This window comes from Emydura macquarii, unplaced genomic scaffold, assembly GCF_026122565.2.
Source record: "Emydura macquarii macquarii isolate MOO-44397 ecotype Brisbane River unplaced genomic scaffold, CSIRO-AGI_Emac_v2 contig_963, whole genome shotgun sequence".
NCBI classification, from domain to species: Eukaryota; Metazoa; Chordata; order Testudines; family Chelidae; genus Emydura; species Emydura macquarii.
This window is the reverse complement of record NW_027131100.1, coordinates 1-14,674: the sequence shown is the minus strand read 5'-3', so window position 1 is coordinate 14,674 and position 14,674 is coordinate 1. Positions and strand designations below refer to the sequence as shown.

At 47.4% G+C, this 14,674-nt stretch overlaps 2 protein-coding genes across 2 annotated transcripts; both read left to right on the top strand.

The window, feature by feature from the left end:
- Positions 1 to 686: 686 nt before the first annotated feature.
- On the top strand, positions 687 to 1,661 carry LOC137150014 (olfactory receptor 10D3-like). Its single transcript, XM_067543656.1, has one exon. The coding sequence runs from the start codon at positions 687 to 689 to the stop codon at positions 1,659 to 1,661; it is 975 nt and encodes a 324-aa protein (XP_067399757.1).
- Positions 1,662 to 8,902: 7,241 nt separating this feature from the next.
- On the top strand, positions 8,903 to 9,820 carry LOC137150015 (olfactory receptor 10D3-like). The gene has a single exon (XM_067543657.1). It carries the CDS (start codon positions 8,903 to 8,905, stop codon positions 9,818 to 9,820), a length of 918 nt encoding a protein of 305 aa, XP_067399758.1.
- Positions 9,821 to 14,674: the final 4,854 nt, after the last annotated feature.

Here is a 14,674-nt window from a genome sequence, read left to right as displayed (position 1 = left end):
ATCCCCTGTTGTGATATTTACAGAACGCAGCCTGCGGATCATGGCTGAGCAGATGACAAGCTGTCACTATTCCTCTTCCTTCCTTTTCCCTTTTTCTCTAACCCCCATGGCAATTCATATCATTAACAAAGCTGGGACAATTCTTCACCAGATTTATTTGTTCGTATGTTGCACCCTCACCCTCTCCTTTAACACAAACACAGAGCAGCACCTACTGTGATAAAAATGAATCCCTGCCAATACAAACTACTCCACTGCACACACAATAATCCCTCTGCAGAGAGGATGAGAGAAAGAACAAACCACATATGACAAACATTGGTCACATCACCTAATCCACCAATGGAAGAATCTAAGATGCTGTGGAGAGCCTGTATAGAATAGAGTAGAAGAAATTAGAACAGGAGAGGACAGAAGAGAAGAAACTGGAATAGAGTAGAATAGAATAGGACATCCCATTTGTCTGTTCGTCTTTGGATCATAAGATCTTTAAGGCAGATATTTTATCTTTCTGGGTTCTGCACTGCAGAGTGAGGACCTGATCCCAACAGGCATGAGAATGATGTAAATATAAACTACCACGAGTGAAAGTGAGTAATGGGGTGGCATGCAGTAAAGAGGCGGTAGTGGAAGGAAGGGTGAGCATTGCAGCAATAGGAAGATATATCCTTTTGTTTCTGTAAGTCATGCACATTATTTCTCTCCCCTACCACAGGAATGATTCCCATCTGGGGTTGGTCAACCGCACTGTGGTGACTCATTTCATCCTCTTAGGAATCCCCAACACTGACGGCCTTCAGACCATCCTCTTCGTTGTCTTCTTAGCTTTCTACCTCTGCACCCTGCTGGGCAACCTGCTCATCTTAACAGCCATCCTGGGTGACTGCCGCCTGCACACCCCCATGTACTTCTTCCTCTGCAATCTCTCTGTGCTGGACCTTGGAATAGCCTCCATCATCATCCCCAAACTGCTGGCCAACCTCTGCGGTCAGAGCAGGGTCATCTCGCTGGGCGGGTGCATGTCTCAGGTCTTCTTTTACCAGTTCCTAGGCTGGACCGAGGGCCTGCTCTGCACCGTCATGGCATTTGACAGGTATGTGGCCATCTGCCACCCTCTCCGCTACCTGATCATCATGAACTGGAGGGTGTGCGCCATCCTGGCTGCCGGCACCTGGGTCACCAGCTCCTTTCACGCCACCATTCTCACCAGCCTGACCTTCACACTGCCCTACTGCGGGCCCAATGTGGTGGACCATTACTTCTGTGACATCTTCCCCGTGACCAAACTAGCGTGTGCAGACACGTACGTCATTGAGACCGTGGGGTTCTACAATAATGGCCTGGTGCCCATGACCTGCTTCCTCCTCATACTCATGTCCTACGTCCGCATCGTCTACTCTATCCTGAAAATGAACTCAGCCGAAGGACGACGCAAAGCAGCCTCCACTTGCGCCTCACATCTGACGGTGGCGACGCTGTTCTTTGGGCCCTGCATCCTGATCTACATGCAGCCACGGCTGAACAAAGTGGTGGCAACCGCTCTGCAGATCTCTGCCGATGTGGTAGCGCCTTTGCTGAACCCGGTCATCTATACACTGAGGAACAAGGATGTGAAACGGGCTCTGAGGAAACTGAGAGGTGGTCTGACAACTGCACGTTGATGTGCTGCATCTGCAGAAGTAGCAAGTGGGTGAGCATTGAAATAAGTCTACAAATTCATCTGCATGGCTCTTCAATGGCTTACGTGAGAGTCTGTCTCTTTCCTTCCCCATACAGTCCCAGCTATCTATCTGGAGCTGTACAAATTATAAAAGTGCTCCTAAAAGCGTCTAGCTGTCTTGGACATGATTTAAGGCTGACATGTTCAAAGCTGCCTAACGGATAGGCATTCTGTCTGCATTAAAATTAATAGGAATTGGAGATCCAAATCTCATAGCTGACTTTGAAAGTCTCAGCCTCATTGCACAAAGCTACAGAAGCCAGGGCAGCATCTTCTGCAAACTCAAGAAAGGGAAGAAAAAAATTCTCTTCATCATCTGGCACAAACCACAAGTCAGCAGGAAGCTGTGCTAGAGAGCTGCCTCACGATCCTGGGAGAACAGCTGGGTTTTCAACATGTGCTGAAGTTCAAAGGATTTGTGGTAAAATTTTCAAAACCACCTCAGTGATTTAGGAACCTAAATCCCATTTTCATAGAATCATAGAAGAACACGGTTGGAAGGAACCTCAAGAGGTCATCTAGTCCAGCCCCCTGCTCAAAGCAGGACCAACCCCAGCCCCATCAGAAGTGATGGAGGCATTTAACAGTCTAAGGTACGTCTTCACTGACGGCTGCAAATTTGCCGCCATCAGATCAATCTTTCTGGATCGATTGTGTGGTCAGTGAGGAGCCGCTCAATCGATGTGGAAGTCGACTTGTGAAAACGACCCCTTCAAGTACTGCGGCGCAGTGAAGACGCCGTGTAAAATGGACGTTAAGAAGTTGACGGACGTTACGCAATCTACTCTGCGTAGCTTGTATAACTCCCGTGAACTGCCGCTGAATTTTAAGGTAAGCGTAGACCAGGCCTAAATCTCACTGAAAGGCCAGGGGATTGAGGCTCCTGAGGACCAGATTTCAAAGGCATTTTGTCACCTAATAGGGTTTTCAAGAGTACCTTGAGTGAATCAGCCACCAGCCTCCCATTTACTGTTAATGGGAGTTGAGCACCTGACCTATTTAAAAGCCTTAATAAATTCCACTAGGCACATAAACCCCTTTGTAAATCTAGACGTTTGGCTACAGGATATTTAGACACCTGGTAGGATTTTCAGAAGCACGCAGGCATCTAGCCCCCCTTGAAATCAACCAGAGTTAGATGTCTGGGGCCAGATTTTTAAAAGGGGGACAGACAGCCATTTCCTGCAATATTCTGGATAAAACTTACTGCATGAGCTTTAATACCTTGGAGGTCCATTGTATTAAAAATGCAGCTGTGTGTGTGTTATTGTGAAGATCCCAGTCAGCAAGGAGAGAGATGTGGGTTTCCACTCAAGAAAGGCACAGGCTAGGGAACTGAGAGCATTGGCCCTTGCTGGACCATTAAGGGAAAATGCAAGTGCAGTTGCCCTGAACTGTAAAAAAAATCTGGGCCTAAACACCAGGATCCATTGAAAATCCCACTATGTGCCTGTCTGCACCTTTGAAAATCTGGCCATTGGGAGCCTACATCCCACTGAACGTCAGTGAGAACTGGGCTCCTTAATGGCTTTTGGAAATGAGACTTACTCTCCTAAGTCACTTAGGGGGGTTTTGTACATTTTACCCTCTGCTCAGACAGAGCTAGAAAGATAAAGAAAAAAGGAAGAAAAAAAACTAATAGAAGATTTAATGGAGGTGAGAACTCTACACTCATCACATGCACTGTGTTTTGGGCTTGTGCTACGTACGTATTGTGTCTTCTGCATCCGTTGCACTTGAATTTTGAGCAACATTCAATGTGTATGAAAACCAAAACCTGGGAATCAAATGAGGATTTTTTCCTGTTTCTCACCCTCAGTTGTTTTATTGCAACTTGCTTCTAAATTGCCTGTGCTTCTTCTTGGTGTGCCAATTAAAAATAAACCTGCAAACCAGTGTGTGGAGAGGACTGGACCCAATTATGAGACTGGCAAATAAAAGGTGAAATTTAACAAAACAACAAGAATATGAAAGGAAAAAGAGTTGGACTTTTGAGGCTGTGATTTCCAAAGTGCCCAAGGAAGTTAAATGTCTGCAGCAATTGGAAAACTGGTTTCCTTCAGGCTCTTTTGACATTTCCAAACTAAAGTGGAAGTGTGAGATTAGAAGTTAGAGAAGTGACTTAATCTCTCTGGGGCTCAGTTCTCCACCTGATGCACTGAGGTACAAATCATTCTTTTCTCCCACCCATTTCTCTTGTAAGCTCTTCGGGGCAGAGTCTGACTCTCACTGGTGTGGGCGCAGTGCCCATTACCCTCTAATGGCCTTCTACAAAAGAAAAAGAATATTTTTGTGAATTGTCATTGGCTCTTATGAAGTGGGTTTTTGCCCATAAATTAAAAAACAATTAAAATTAAAAAAAAGGAAAGGAAACTGAGGCAGATAATGTGAGCCATGCCACTTGCCCTTTTCCCTGCAGGATAGTCCACACTACCACAACATTCTGGGCATTAAAAACAGCCCTGACTGAGGGAGGAGCGCCCCCTCCTGATTTGCTGCACCCCCTGCACTGCAGCTCCCCTTTGCACGGCCGGGGCTCAGCCTGAATTTTCCCTGTTTTTCTTTGCCGTTGTCCAGGAAACCAATTTCCAAAGAGACACAAACCCGAAAGAGGGCGACTGAGCAAAGAGAACTTGGAATGGAAGAGAGGTGCACAGCTGTGAACATTGACTCTAAAAGCGACTGTAACTTCTGATGGACAATGGGAAAGCTCCATTGAACTCCAGGCTCTGGGCACAGGATGGCTGTAGAGGGAGAAGGAGGGAAAGAAGGTGACTATAGTGTTTAGTAACTGAGAACTGTATCAGCTCAACACACCTACATTTAAAGAGCCCATGGGATTATTTGCAAAGCATTATTTTGTGGCTAAGACAAAGGAGTGGGACACAGGAGATCCGGGTTCAAGGACAGGTTGTGTGGAAGATTCCCTATTTGACTCACTGAATTGTTTTGTGCCTCAGTTTCCCCGTCTGTTAAACAGGCATCATTAAATCCTTTGTCTCTCCCATCCATTAAATGTGTATCCATTTCAGACAGTGACAGTCTCTTACTATGTGTCCACGCAACACCCAGCAGAAAGGGGCCCACATCTGAGTTCCACTCTGTAGGTCTGACCATAATACCAATGATAAGAATCAGAGGCGACACAGGGTGGGAGCACGAGGAGGTCAGGTGACCATGCAGATTTCTGCCAGGATTTGCTGGCCAGCCCACCTCTCTGTCCAGCAGCTCCTGGAGCAGGCTGCAAGGTGTGGCCGCGGGGAGACGGAGAAGCAAACACTTTGCTGTGGGAGCGGCAGGGAGGGGCAGCTGAGGGCAGAGCGTGTGTGTGCCTTTGAACCCTGCCCTCTGCCCACCATCAGCAGGTCCCAGCCGCCTCTGATCAGAACAGTGAGAACACAAGTAAAAAGAGTAAAATGCAGCTCGGCCCTGCTGTTCGTGGCAATGACACATGGAACTCCGCTGGTGCCAGCCAAGAGTAACCTGGGAGCTGCTACCCAGCACAGTGATAAGGGCCCCCCTGGGCATTCATTAGAACACCTGCATTTTAATTAACCCCAAAGGCGACTGCACGTCATGGTATGTTATGACTGAGCTGGGATAATCTGTCTACAGAGACTAATTATAACTTCTGCCTTCTGCCACTTCATTCCGGCTCCCAAATAAGATGCCCACCACAGGAATAGCAAGAAATGACAGTGATTAAAAGAATTGCAAAGGGCCTTATTGACACTGCTCTGCTATGGCAGCAGCAAACGGATCCATGAGCTCAGTGCTGACAAACCCCTAACACAGCCCTGCTTCCCTGGCTCTGTCACACCCTCTGTGTGTGGGTCTATGGCCTGGTTTAGGTTACAGGCTATGCCAGTGATGTAGCTAACCACTGCTAAGCCTTTAGCATCGAGGCACAGTAGAGGTGCAAGATGAGCCTTACCAGGATAGTGAAGGAGCAGCTTTTATAAGTTAAATCAACCTTAATTCTCTAAAGATCCTTTCTCCCCATGAACACTGGTTGTGCAAAGGGCTGGGTAAGAGAACATGCCCGGGACCCAGCAAGATGCATAGTGATGTTCATCCTAGTGGAAGGAGAAGGGATGGCGTTGGGGGTAATACTCAGACTGGAATCCAGAACATCTGGGTCAGATTCCCGGCTCTTCCACACACTCCTTTTGTGACCTCAGACAATTCAATCAGTCTCAGATTTTCAAGAAAGCCAATAGGAGTTAGGAGCCCAAAGCCCACTGCACTAGAATGAGTTTTGGGAGCCTGGCTCCTTTGAAAATCTCACCCTCAAATTCTCTGTGCCTCAGTTCCCCCTTGTAAAATGGGCTGGTAACCCTTCCTATGTTTGTGAACTCTCAAAGGCAGGGACAATCTCATTCTGTGTCTGAGCAGCACCCAGAACACTAGGGCCATGATCTTCCTGGAGTTTCTAGGGACCACTATACTACCAGTCTGTACTGTATTGTAAAAAGTGATGCCAAGTTGTGCACGGGACATACGCAGTACATCTGCACAGCTCTGACTTTCACCCCCACAGATAATCACACAACTGCATGACTACATCCATGTGCACAAAGAGACGGGGGGGAAAGGGAAGCTGCTAATACAAACCAAGGGGAAAGCTCTGTTGGTGACAGAGACCACTAGGTGAACACCAGGCCCAGTTCACTTCTATTTCACACTCCTGGGTGGAATTCACTGGCTTGTGTTACACGGCGGGAGAGACTAGATGATAATTAACATCCCATGTCCCCTCATCATTTTTGGGTTAGATTTGCAGCTGGTGTAAATCTACATAGCTCCTTTGAGTCCAATGGAGTTAGTCCTGATTTACACAAGCAGGGTGAGTGACAGAGGGGAATCAGCCCCATTGAACCCAATGGAATTACTCAGGATTCAGATCATGCCGAGTGAGAGGAGAATCTGCAGCCTGGTGGAGCTGAGGATCCGGCCCTTTCAGGTTAATAGTGCTACCTTTATTTATGCCAGCTGAGCAGCTGGTCCTGGGGGTCTGTGAGTGTCCTCTAAAATGATGCAACATCTCAGTTAATTGGTGACTCTGCTGAGGTCTCAGACCAGGAGCCTGGAGGGGATTGAGAGACCGGGTCCCAAAGGGACCTTGGGTGATTTAAAGACCATGGACAGACTAAAGGCTGTGGGAAGCTGTGAGAAAGCTCTGGGGCTCTGCAGCAGCCTGTGGCAATAGGCTGTGGACATCCCTGGCTACCTTTGGAGATGATGAGGTCTGCAGGCTGGATAACAAAAGCGCAGACCGGGCACCTCTGCTGTGTGATGTGCTGTTTTGGGTAAGAAATCTGGACGCTTCTACACAGGGGTCACGGCCAGGGGGAAGAGGAAAATTGCATTCAGCTGGATTGTCCTCTCCCAATGCAGCCAGTGTAAGACAACTGGTCTGGTAAAGATTTTCTCTCTGCCCCTCAGTCTCTTCCTGTCTTGAAATCTGTCAGTCTCCACCTAACTCAAGGATGATGTCACCCAAATATTTTCTTTAGAGAAAAATCCGTCCATCCATCTGTCCATGCATCTCTCTGCCGTACCTGTCTGCCTGTCTCTTTCTTGTGGATGTGTATCATTTATCTCCCTCTCTCTGTTAATCGCTGTGTGGCTATGTACACACCACAGCTTAGGGCGGTGTAAGTTACGTTGTTCAGGGGGTTGAATAAACCAGCATAAGTTACAAGGACCTAAGCGCTGGTGTGGACAACTCTGTGTGGACGGGAGAGCTTCTCCCACTGCTGCTCGCGGGGGCTGAAGTATTTAACATGATGGTAGAGCTCTGACCCATCTGCTTAGCCTGTCTGTACTAGCAGTGCTATAGCAATGCTGGTGTAAGCTCTGGGGTGTATCCAGAATGTTATAACCCCAACACGGCACCTTCTCCCTTCCAACAGCACTTCTCATGCATGGGAAAAGCTCCCTTAGAAAATGCAAATAGACACTTCATTATTCTGACCTTACAAATCCCGTCATGATATTCACAGAATGCAGCCTGCTGATTATGGCTGAGCAGATGACAAGCTGTCACTATTCCTCTTTTTTCCTTTTCCCTGTCTTTCTTACCCGCATAAAAACCACCAAACAATTCATATCATTAACAAAGCTGGGACAATTCTTCACCAGATTCATTTGTTCGTATGTTGCATCTCCACCCTCTCCTTTAACACAAACACAGAGCAGAACCTACATTGATAAAAATGAGTCCCTGCCAAAACAAACTACTCCACTGCACACACAATAATCAGAGAGGATGAGAGAAAGAACAAACAACGTATGACAAATGTTGGTCACATCCCCTAATCCACCACTAGAAGAATCTAAGATGCTGTGGTGATAAAGATGGGGTAAGAGCCTGTATAGAATAGAGATGAAATTAGAAGAGGTTAGGTGAGAAGAGAAGAAACTGGAATTGAGTAGAATAGAATAGTACATTCCCTTTGTCTGTTCGTCTTTGGATGGTAAGATCTTGAAGGCAGACATTTTCACTTTCTGCATTCTGCACTGCACAGTGAGGACCTGATCCCAGCAGACATGAAAATGATGTAAATATAAACTACTACGAATGAAAGGCAGTAATGGGGTGGCATGAAGTAAAGCGGCGGTAGTGGAAGGAAGGGTGAGCATAGAAGGTATAAAAAGGATGTTACGTTTTTTTGTTTCACTAACTCATTGGCATTATTTCTCTCCCCTACCCCAGGAATGAGTCCATTGTGGGGTTGGTCAACCGCACTGTGGTGACTCATTTCATCCTCTTAGGAATCCCCAACACTGACGGCCTTCAGACCATCCTCTTCGTCGTCTTCTTAGCTTTCTACCTCTGCACCCTGCTGGGCAACCTGCGGATCTTAACAGCCATCCTGGGTGACTGCCGCCTGCACACCCCCATGTACTTCTTCCTAGTATGATCTATAAGAACTGAATAGATAGAAGATGGTTGAATGGAAAAGAAGAAAGGAAAATTAAATTGAATAGCATCAAATAGAATCAATGAAATATTAGAGTCCTGATTCTCCACTCACTTTCACCTAACTTATGATGCTTAGAAAGGTTTACCCTTGTAGATTAAGTTGTAGTGTGCTAAGGAATAAACAAACCATAATTTATTGAGATTGCTAATCTGGCTGCATTATCTCTGTGCTTCCAGGAATGACCCTGTCTAGCATGGAAATGGGGAATCGCACTGTGGTGTTTGAATTCATTCTATTAGGGATCCCCAACACCAAAGGCCAAGAGACCATCCTCTTTGTCATCTTCTTAGCTTTCTACCTCTGCACCATCCTGGGCAACCTGCTCATTCTATCAGCCATCCTCGATGACTCCCGCCTGCACACCCCCTTGTACTTCTTTCTCTGCAATCTCTCTGTGGTAGACCTTGGATTCGCCTCCATCAGCACCCCTAAATTACTGGTTGATCTCTGGGCCAAGGGTAGAACCATCTCGCTGGGAGGGTGCATGTCCCAGGTCTTCTTCTTCCACTTCCTAGGCAGCACGGAATGCCTGCTCTACACCGTCATGGCCTTTGACAGGTACGTGGCCATCTGCCACCCGCTGCACTACCTGATCATCATGAACTGGAGGGTGTGCGCCATCCTGGCTGCTGGCACCTGGGTCAGCAGCTCCTTTCACGCCACCATTCTCACCAGCCTGACCTTCACGCTGCCCTACTGCGGGCCCAATGTGGTGGACTATTACTTCTGTGACATCTTCCCTGTGGCCAAGCTGGCCTGTGCAGACACGTACGTCATCGAGACCGTGACGTTTACTAACACTGGGGTGGTGCCCATGACCTGCTTCCTCCTCATCCTCATGTCCTATGTCAGGATTGCTGCCTCCGTGGTGAGAATGCACAGTGCTGAGCGCCGTCGGAAAGCGTTTTCCACTTGTGCATCACACCTGACAGTGGTATGCTTCTTCTTTGGGCCCTGTGCCCTCTTCTACACCCAGCCATCCCTGAGCAATGTGCTGGCTACTGCCATTCTGATCTTTTGTAACGTGGTCACCCCGATGCTAAATCCAGTCATCTACATGCTGAGGAATAAGGAAGTCAAGGCAGCATTCAGGAAACTGAAAGGGGGCTAATCCCAGTCCTGCAAAAATTGCTAGCTGAAATGGAATGTCTTCCAACAGAGGTGGTCAGGAAGTCAACGGATTTATGCCAGGGTTAGGTTAGAATTAGAAAGGAGGCCAGTGGAGTTACTCCAAGGTTAAAGCTAGATTAATAGATTATAGGGCCAAAAGGGACCACTGTGATCATCTGGGTCAGACCAATGGTTCATCTAGCCCAGTATCCGGTCTTCAAACATTGCCCCCTAGAACATGTCTTGTAGAAAAACATCATTCTTGATATTAAAATTGTCCTCAATGGAGACTCCATTAAACCATTCAGACAAATTACCAAGGATCAAATGACTCTCTTTATTGAAAATGTATGCAGTATATCCAGTCTGAATTTGTCTACCTTCAACTTCCAGCTATTGGATCATGTTAGACCATTCTCTGGTAGGCTGAAGAGCCCATTATTAAGTATCTGTTCCCCATGTAGATACTTACAGGCGGTAATCAAGTTACCCCTTGTCCAGCTTTTTGTTAAGGTAAATAGCTCGAACTCTTTAAATCTATCGCTATAACACACGTTTTTTAATCCTTCAGTTATTCACATAGTTATTTGCTAAATCCTCTCCAATTTAGCAGCACACTTCTTGAACTATGAACCCCTGAACTGGATAGAGTATACCATCAGCAGTTGCATCAGTGCCAAATCTAGAGGTAAAATAACCTTTCTGCTCGTACTCGAGATTCCTCCTCTATGCACTAGGATTACATTAGTTCTTTTGGCCACAGCGTCTCACTGCGAGCTTAGGTTCAGCTGTTTTTCCACCACGACTGCCCAATCTTTTTCAGAGTCAATGCTTCTCAGGATACAGCCCCCATCCCATAAACATGGCCTAGCTACTTTGCTCCCAGATGTACATGATTACATTTCACTGTATTAAAATACACACTGTTTGCTTGACCCGCCCTTACCAAGAGATCCAGACTGGTGAGGAGGTTGGTGGAGTTATTACAGGTTTAGGATTAGGTTTAGGATGGAAGTCAATGGAGCTTTCCAGGGCTTTTGAGGAGGACATGGGTGTTTTCCTAGGAGTAGGGAAAAGGTCAAAGGAATTATACTCTTATTGAGGTTGGGCTAAGGGCAGTTAGGTGATGCTGGGGGTCAGGTTACTCATGAAATCAATAAAATTCCCCAGGCTTTGGGTGAGGCAGGAAGTGAATATATTTATGCCAGGGTTAGTATTAGAGCTTGGCAGGAAGTTAGACAAATGACTTAATCTCTCTGGGGCTCAGTTCCCCACCTGAGACACTGAGATACAAATCACTCTTTTCTCCCACCCATTTCTCTTGTAAGCTCTTCGGGGCAGGGTCTGTCTCTCACCAGTGTGGGTGCAGTGCCCATTACCCTCTAATGGCCTTCTACAAAAGAAAAAGAATATTTTTGTGAGTTGTCATCAGCTCCTATGAAGAGGGATTTTGCCCATCAATTAAAAAAAAAAATAAAGTAAAAAAAGGAAAGGCACCCGAGGCAGACAATGTGATCCACGCTGCCTGCCCTTTTCCCTGTAGGACAGTGCACACTATCACAACATCCCGGCATTAAAAACAGCCCTGACTGAGGGAGGAGCGCCCCTCCTGAGTTGCCTGCACCACCCCCTGCACTGCAGCTCCCCTTTGCACGGCCGGGGCTTAGCCTGAATTTTCTCTGCTGTTTCTTTGCTGTTGTCCAGGAAACCAATTTCCAAAGAGCCACAAGCCCACAACAGGGCAACTGAGCAAAGAGAACTTGGAATGGAAGAGAGGTGCACAGCTGTGCACATTGACTCTAAAAGCGGCTGTAACTTCTGATGGACAATGGGAAAGCTGCATTGACCTGCAGGTGCTGGGCACAGGATGGCTGTAGAGGGAGGAGGAGGGAGAGCAGGTGGCTATAGTGTTTAGTAACTGAGAACTGTATCAGCTCAACACACCTACATTTAAAGAGCCCATGGGATTATTTGTAAAGCATTATCTCATGGCTAAGACAAAGGAGTGGGACACAGGAGATCTGGGTTCAAGGACAGGTTGTGTGGAAGATTCCCTATTTGACTCACTGAATTGTTTTGTGCCTCAGTTTCCCCATCTGTTAAACAGGCATCATTAAATCCTTTGTCTCTCTCATCCATTAAATGTGTATCCATTTCAGACAATCACAGTCTCTTACTATGTGTCCACGCAACACCCAGCAGAAAGGGGCCCACATCTGAGTTCCAGTCTGTAGGTCTGACCATAATACCAATGATAAGAATCAGAGGCGACACAGGGTGGGAGCACGAGGGGTCAGGTGACCATGCAGATTTCTGCCAGGATTTGCTGGCCAGCCCACCTCTCTGTCCAGCAGTTCCTGGAGCAGGCTGCAAGGTGTGGCCGCGGGGAGACGGAGAAGCAAACACTTTGCTGTGGGAGCGGCAGGGAGGGGCAGCTGAGGGCAGAGCGTGTGCATGCCTTTGAACCCTGCCCTCTGCTCAACAATAGCAGGTCCCAGACGCCTCTGATCAGAACAGTGAGAACACAAGTAAAAAGAGTAAAATGCAGCTCGGCCCTGCTGTTTGTGGCAATGACACATGGAACTCAGCCGGTGCCAGCCAAGAGTAACCTGGGAGCTGCTACCCAGCACAGTGATAAGGGCCCCCCTGGGCATTCATTAGAAAACCTGCATTTTAATTAACCCCAAAGGCGACTGCACGTCCTGGTATGTTATGACTGAGCTGGGATAATCTGTCTACAGAGACTAATTATAACTTCTGCCTTCTGCCACTTCAGTCCGGCTCCCAAATAAGACGCCCACCACAGGAACAGCAAGAAATGACAGCGATGAAAAGAATTGCAAAGGGCCTTACTGACTCTGCTCTGCTATGGCAGCAGCAAACGGATCAATGAGCTCAGTGCTGACAAACCCCTAACACAGCCCTGCTTCCCTGGCTCTGTCACATCCTCTGTGTGTGGGGTCTATGTACTGGTTTAGGTTACAGGCTATGCCAGTGATGTAGCCAACCACTGCTAAGCCTTTAGCATCGAGGCACAAAGGAGGTGCAAGACAAGCCTTACCAGGCTAGTGAAGGAGCAGCTTTTATAAGTTAAATCAACCTTAATTCTCTAAAGATCCTTTCCCCCCATGAACACTGGTTGTGCAAAGGGCTGGGTAAGAGAACATGCCCGAGACCCAGAAAGACGCAGAGTGATGTTCATCCTAGTGGAAGGAGAAGGGATGGTGTTGGGGGTAATTCACCGACTGGAATCCTAGACCGCTGGGTCAGATTCCCGGCCCTTCCACACACTCCTTTTGTGACCTCAGACAATTCAATCAGTCTCAGATTTTCAAGAAAGCCAATAGGAGTTAGGAGCCCAAAGCCCACTGCACTAGAATGAGTTTTGGGAGCCTGGCTCCTTTGAAAATCTCACCCTCAAATTCTCTGTGCCTCAGTTCCCCCTTGTAAAATGGGCTGGTAACCCTTCCTATGTTTGTAAACTCTGAAAGGCAGGGACTGTCTCACACTGTCTAAGCAGCACCCAGAACACTAGGGCCATGATCTTCCTGGAGTTGCTAGGGACCGCTATACTGCCAGATTGTACTGGATTGTAAAAGGTGATGCCAAGTGGTGGACGGGACATACGCTGTCCATCTGCACAGCACTGACTTTCACCCTCACAGATAATCACACAACTGCATGACTACATCCATGTGCACAAAGAGACAGAAGGGGGCACAGAAGCAGCGGCTAATACAAACCAAGGAGAAAGCTCTGTTGGCGACAGAGACCACTAGCTGAACACCAGGCCCAGTTCACTCCTATTTCACACTCCTGGGTGGAATTCGCTGGCTTGTGTTACACGGCGGGACAGACTAGATGATAATTAACATCCCATGTCGTCTCATCATTTATGGGTTAGATTCACAACTGGTGTAAATCTACATAGCTCCTTTGAGTCCAATGGAGTTAGTCCTGATTTACACAAACAGGGTGAGTGACAGAGGGAAATCAGCCCCTTTGAACCCAATGGTGTTACTCAGGGTTCAGATCATGCCGAGTGAGAGGAGAATCTGCAGTCTGGTGGAGCTGAGGATCCAGCCCTTTCAGGTTAATACTACTACCCTTATTTATGTCAGCTGAGCAGCTGGTCCTGGGGGTCTGTGAGTGTCCTCTAAAATGATGCAACATCTCAGTTAATTGGTGACTCTGCTGAGGTCTCAGACCAGGAGCCTGGAGGGGATTGAGAGACCGGATCCCAAAGGGACCTTGGGTGATTTAAAGACCATGGACAGACTAAAGGCTGTGGGAAGCTGTGAGAAAGCTCTGGGGCTCTGCAGCAGCCTGTGGCAATGGCTGTGGACATCCCTGGCTACCTTCGGAGACGATGAGGTCTGCAGGCTGGATAACAAAAGCGCAGACCGGGCACCTCTGCTGTGTGATGTGCTGTTTTGGGTAAGAAATCTGGACGCTTCTACACAGAGGTCACACGGCCAGGGGAAAGAGGAAAATTGCATTCAGCTGGATCATCCTCTCCCAATGCAGCCAGTGTAAGACATCTGGTCTGGTAAAGATTTTCTTTGTCCCTCAGTCTCTTCCTGTCTTGAAATCTGTCAGTCTTCGCCTCACTCAAGGACGATGTCACCCAAATATTTTCTTTAGAGAAAAATCCATCCATCCATCTGTCCATCCTTCTCTCTGCAGTACCTGTCTGCCTGTCTCTCTCTTGTGGATGTGTATCATTTATCTCCCTCTCTCCGTTAATCTCTGTGTAGCTATGTACACATTATAGCTAAAGTTGGTATAAGTTACGTTATTAAGGGGGTTGAATAAGCCAGTGTAAGTTACACCGAGTTAAGCGCTGGTGTGGAGA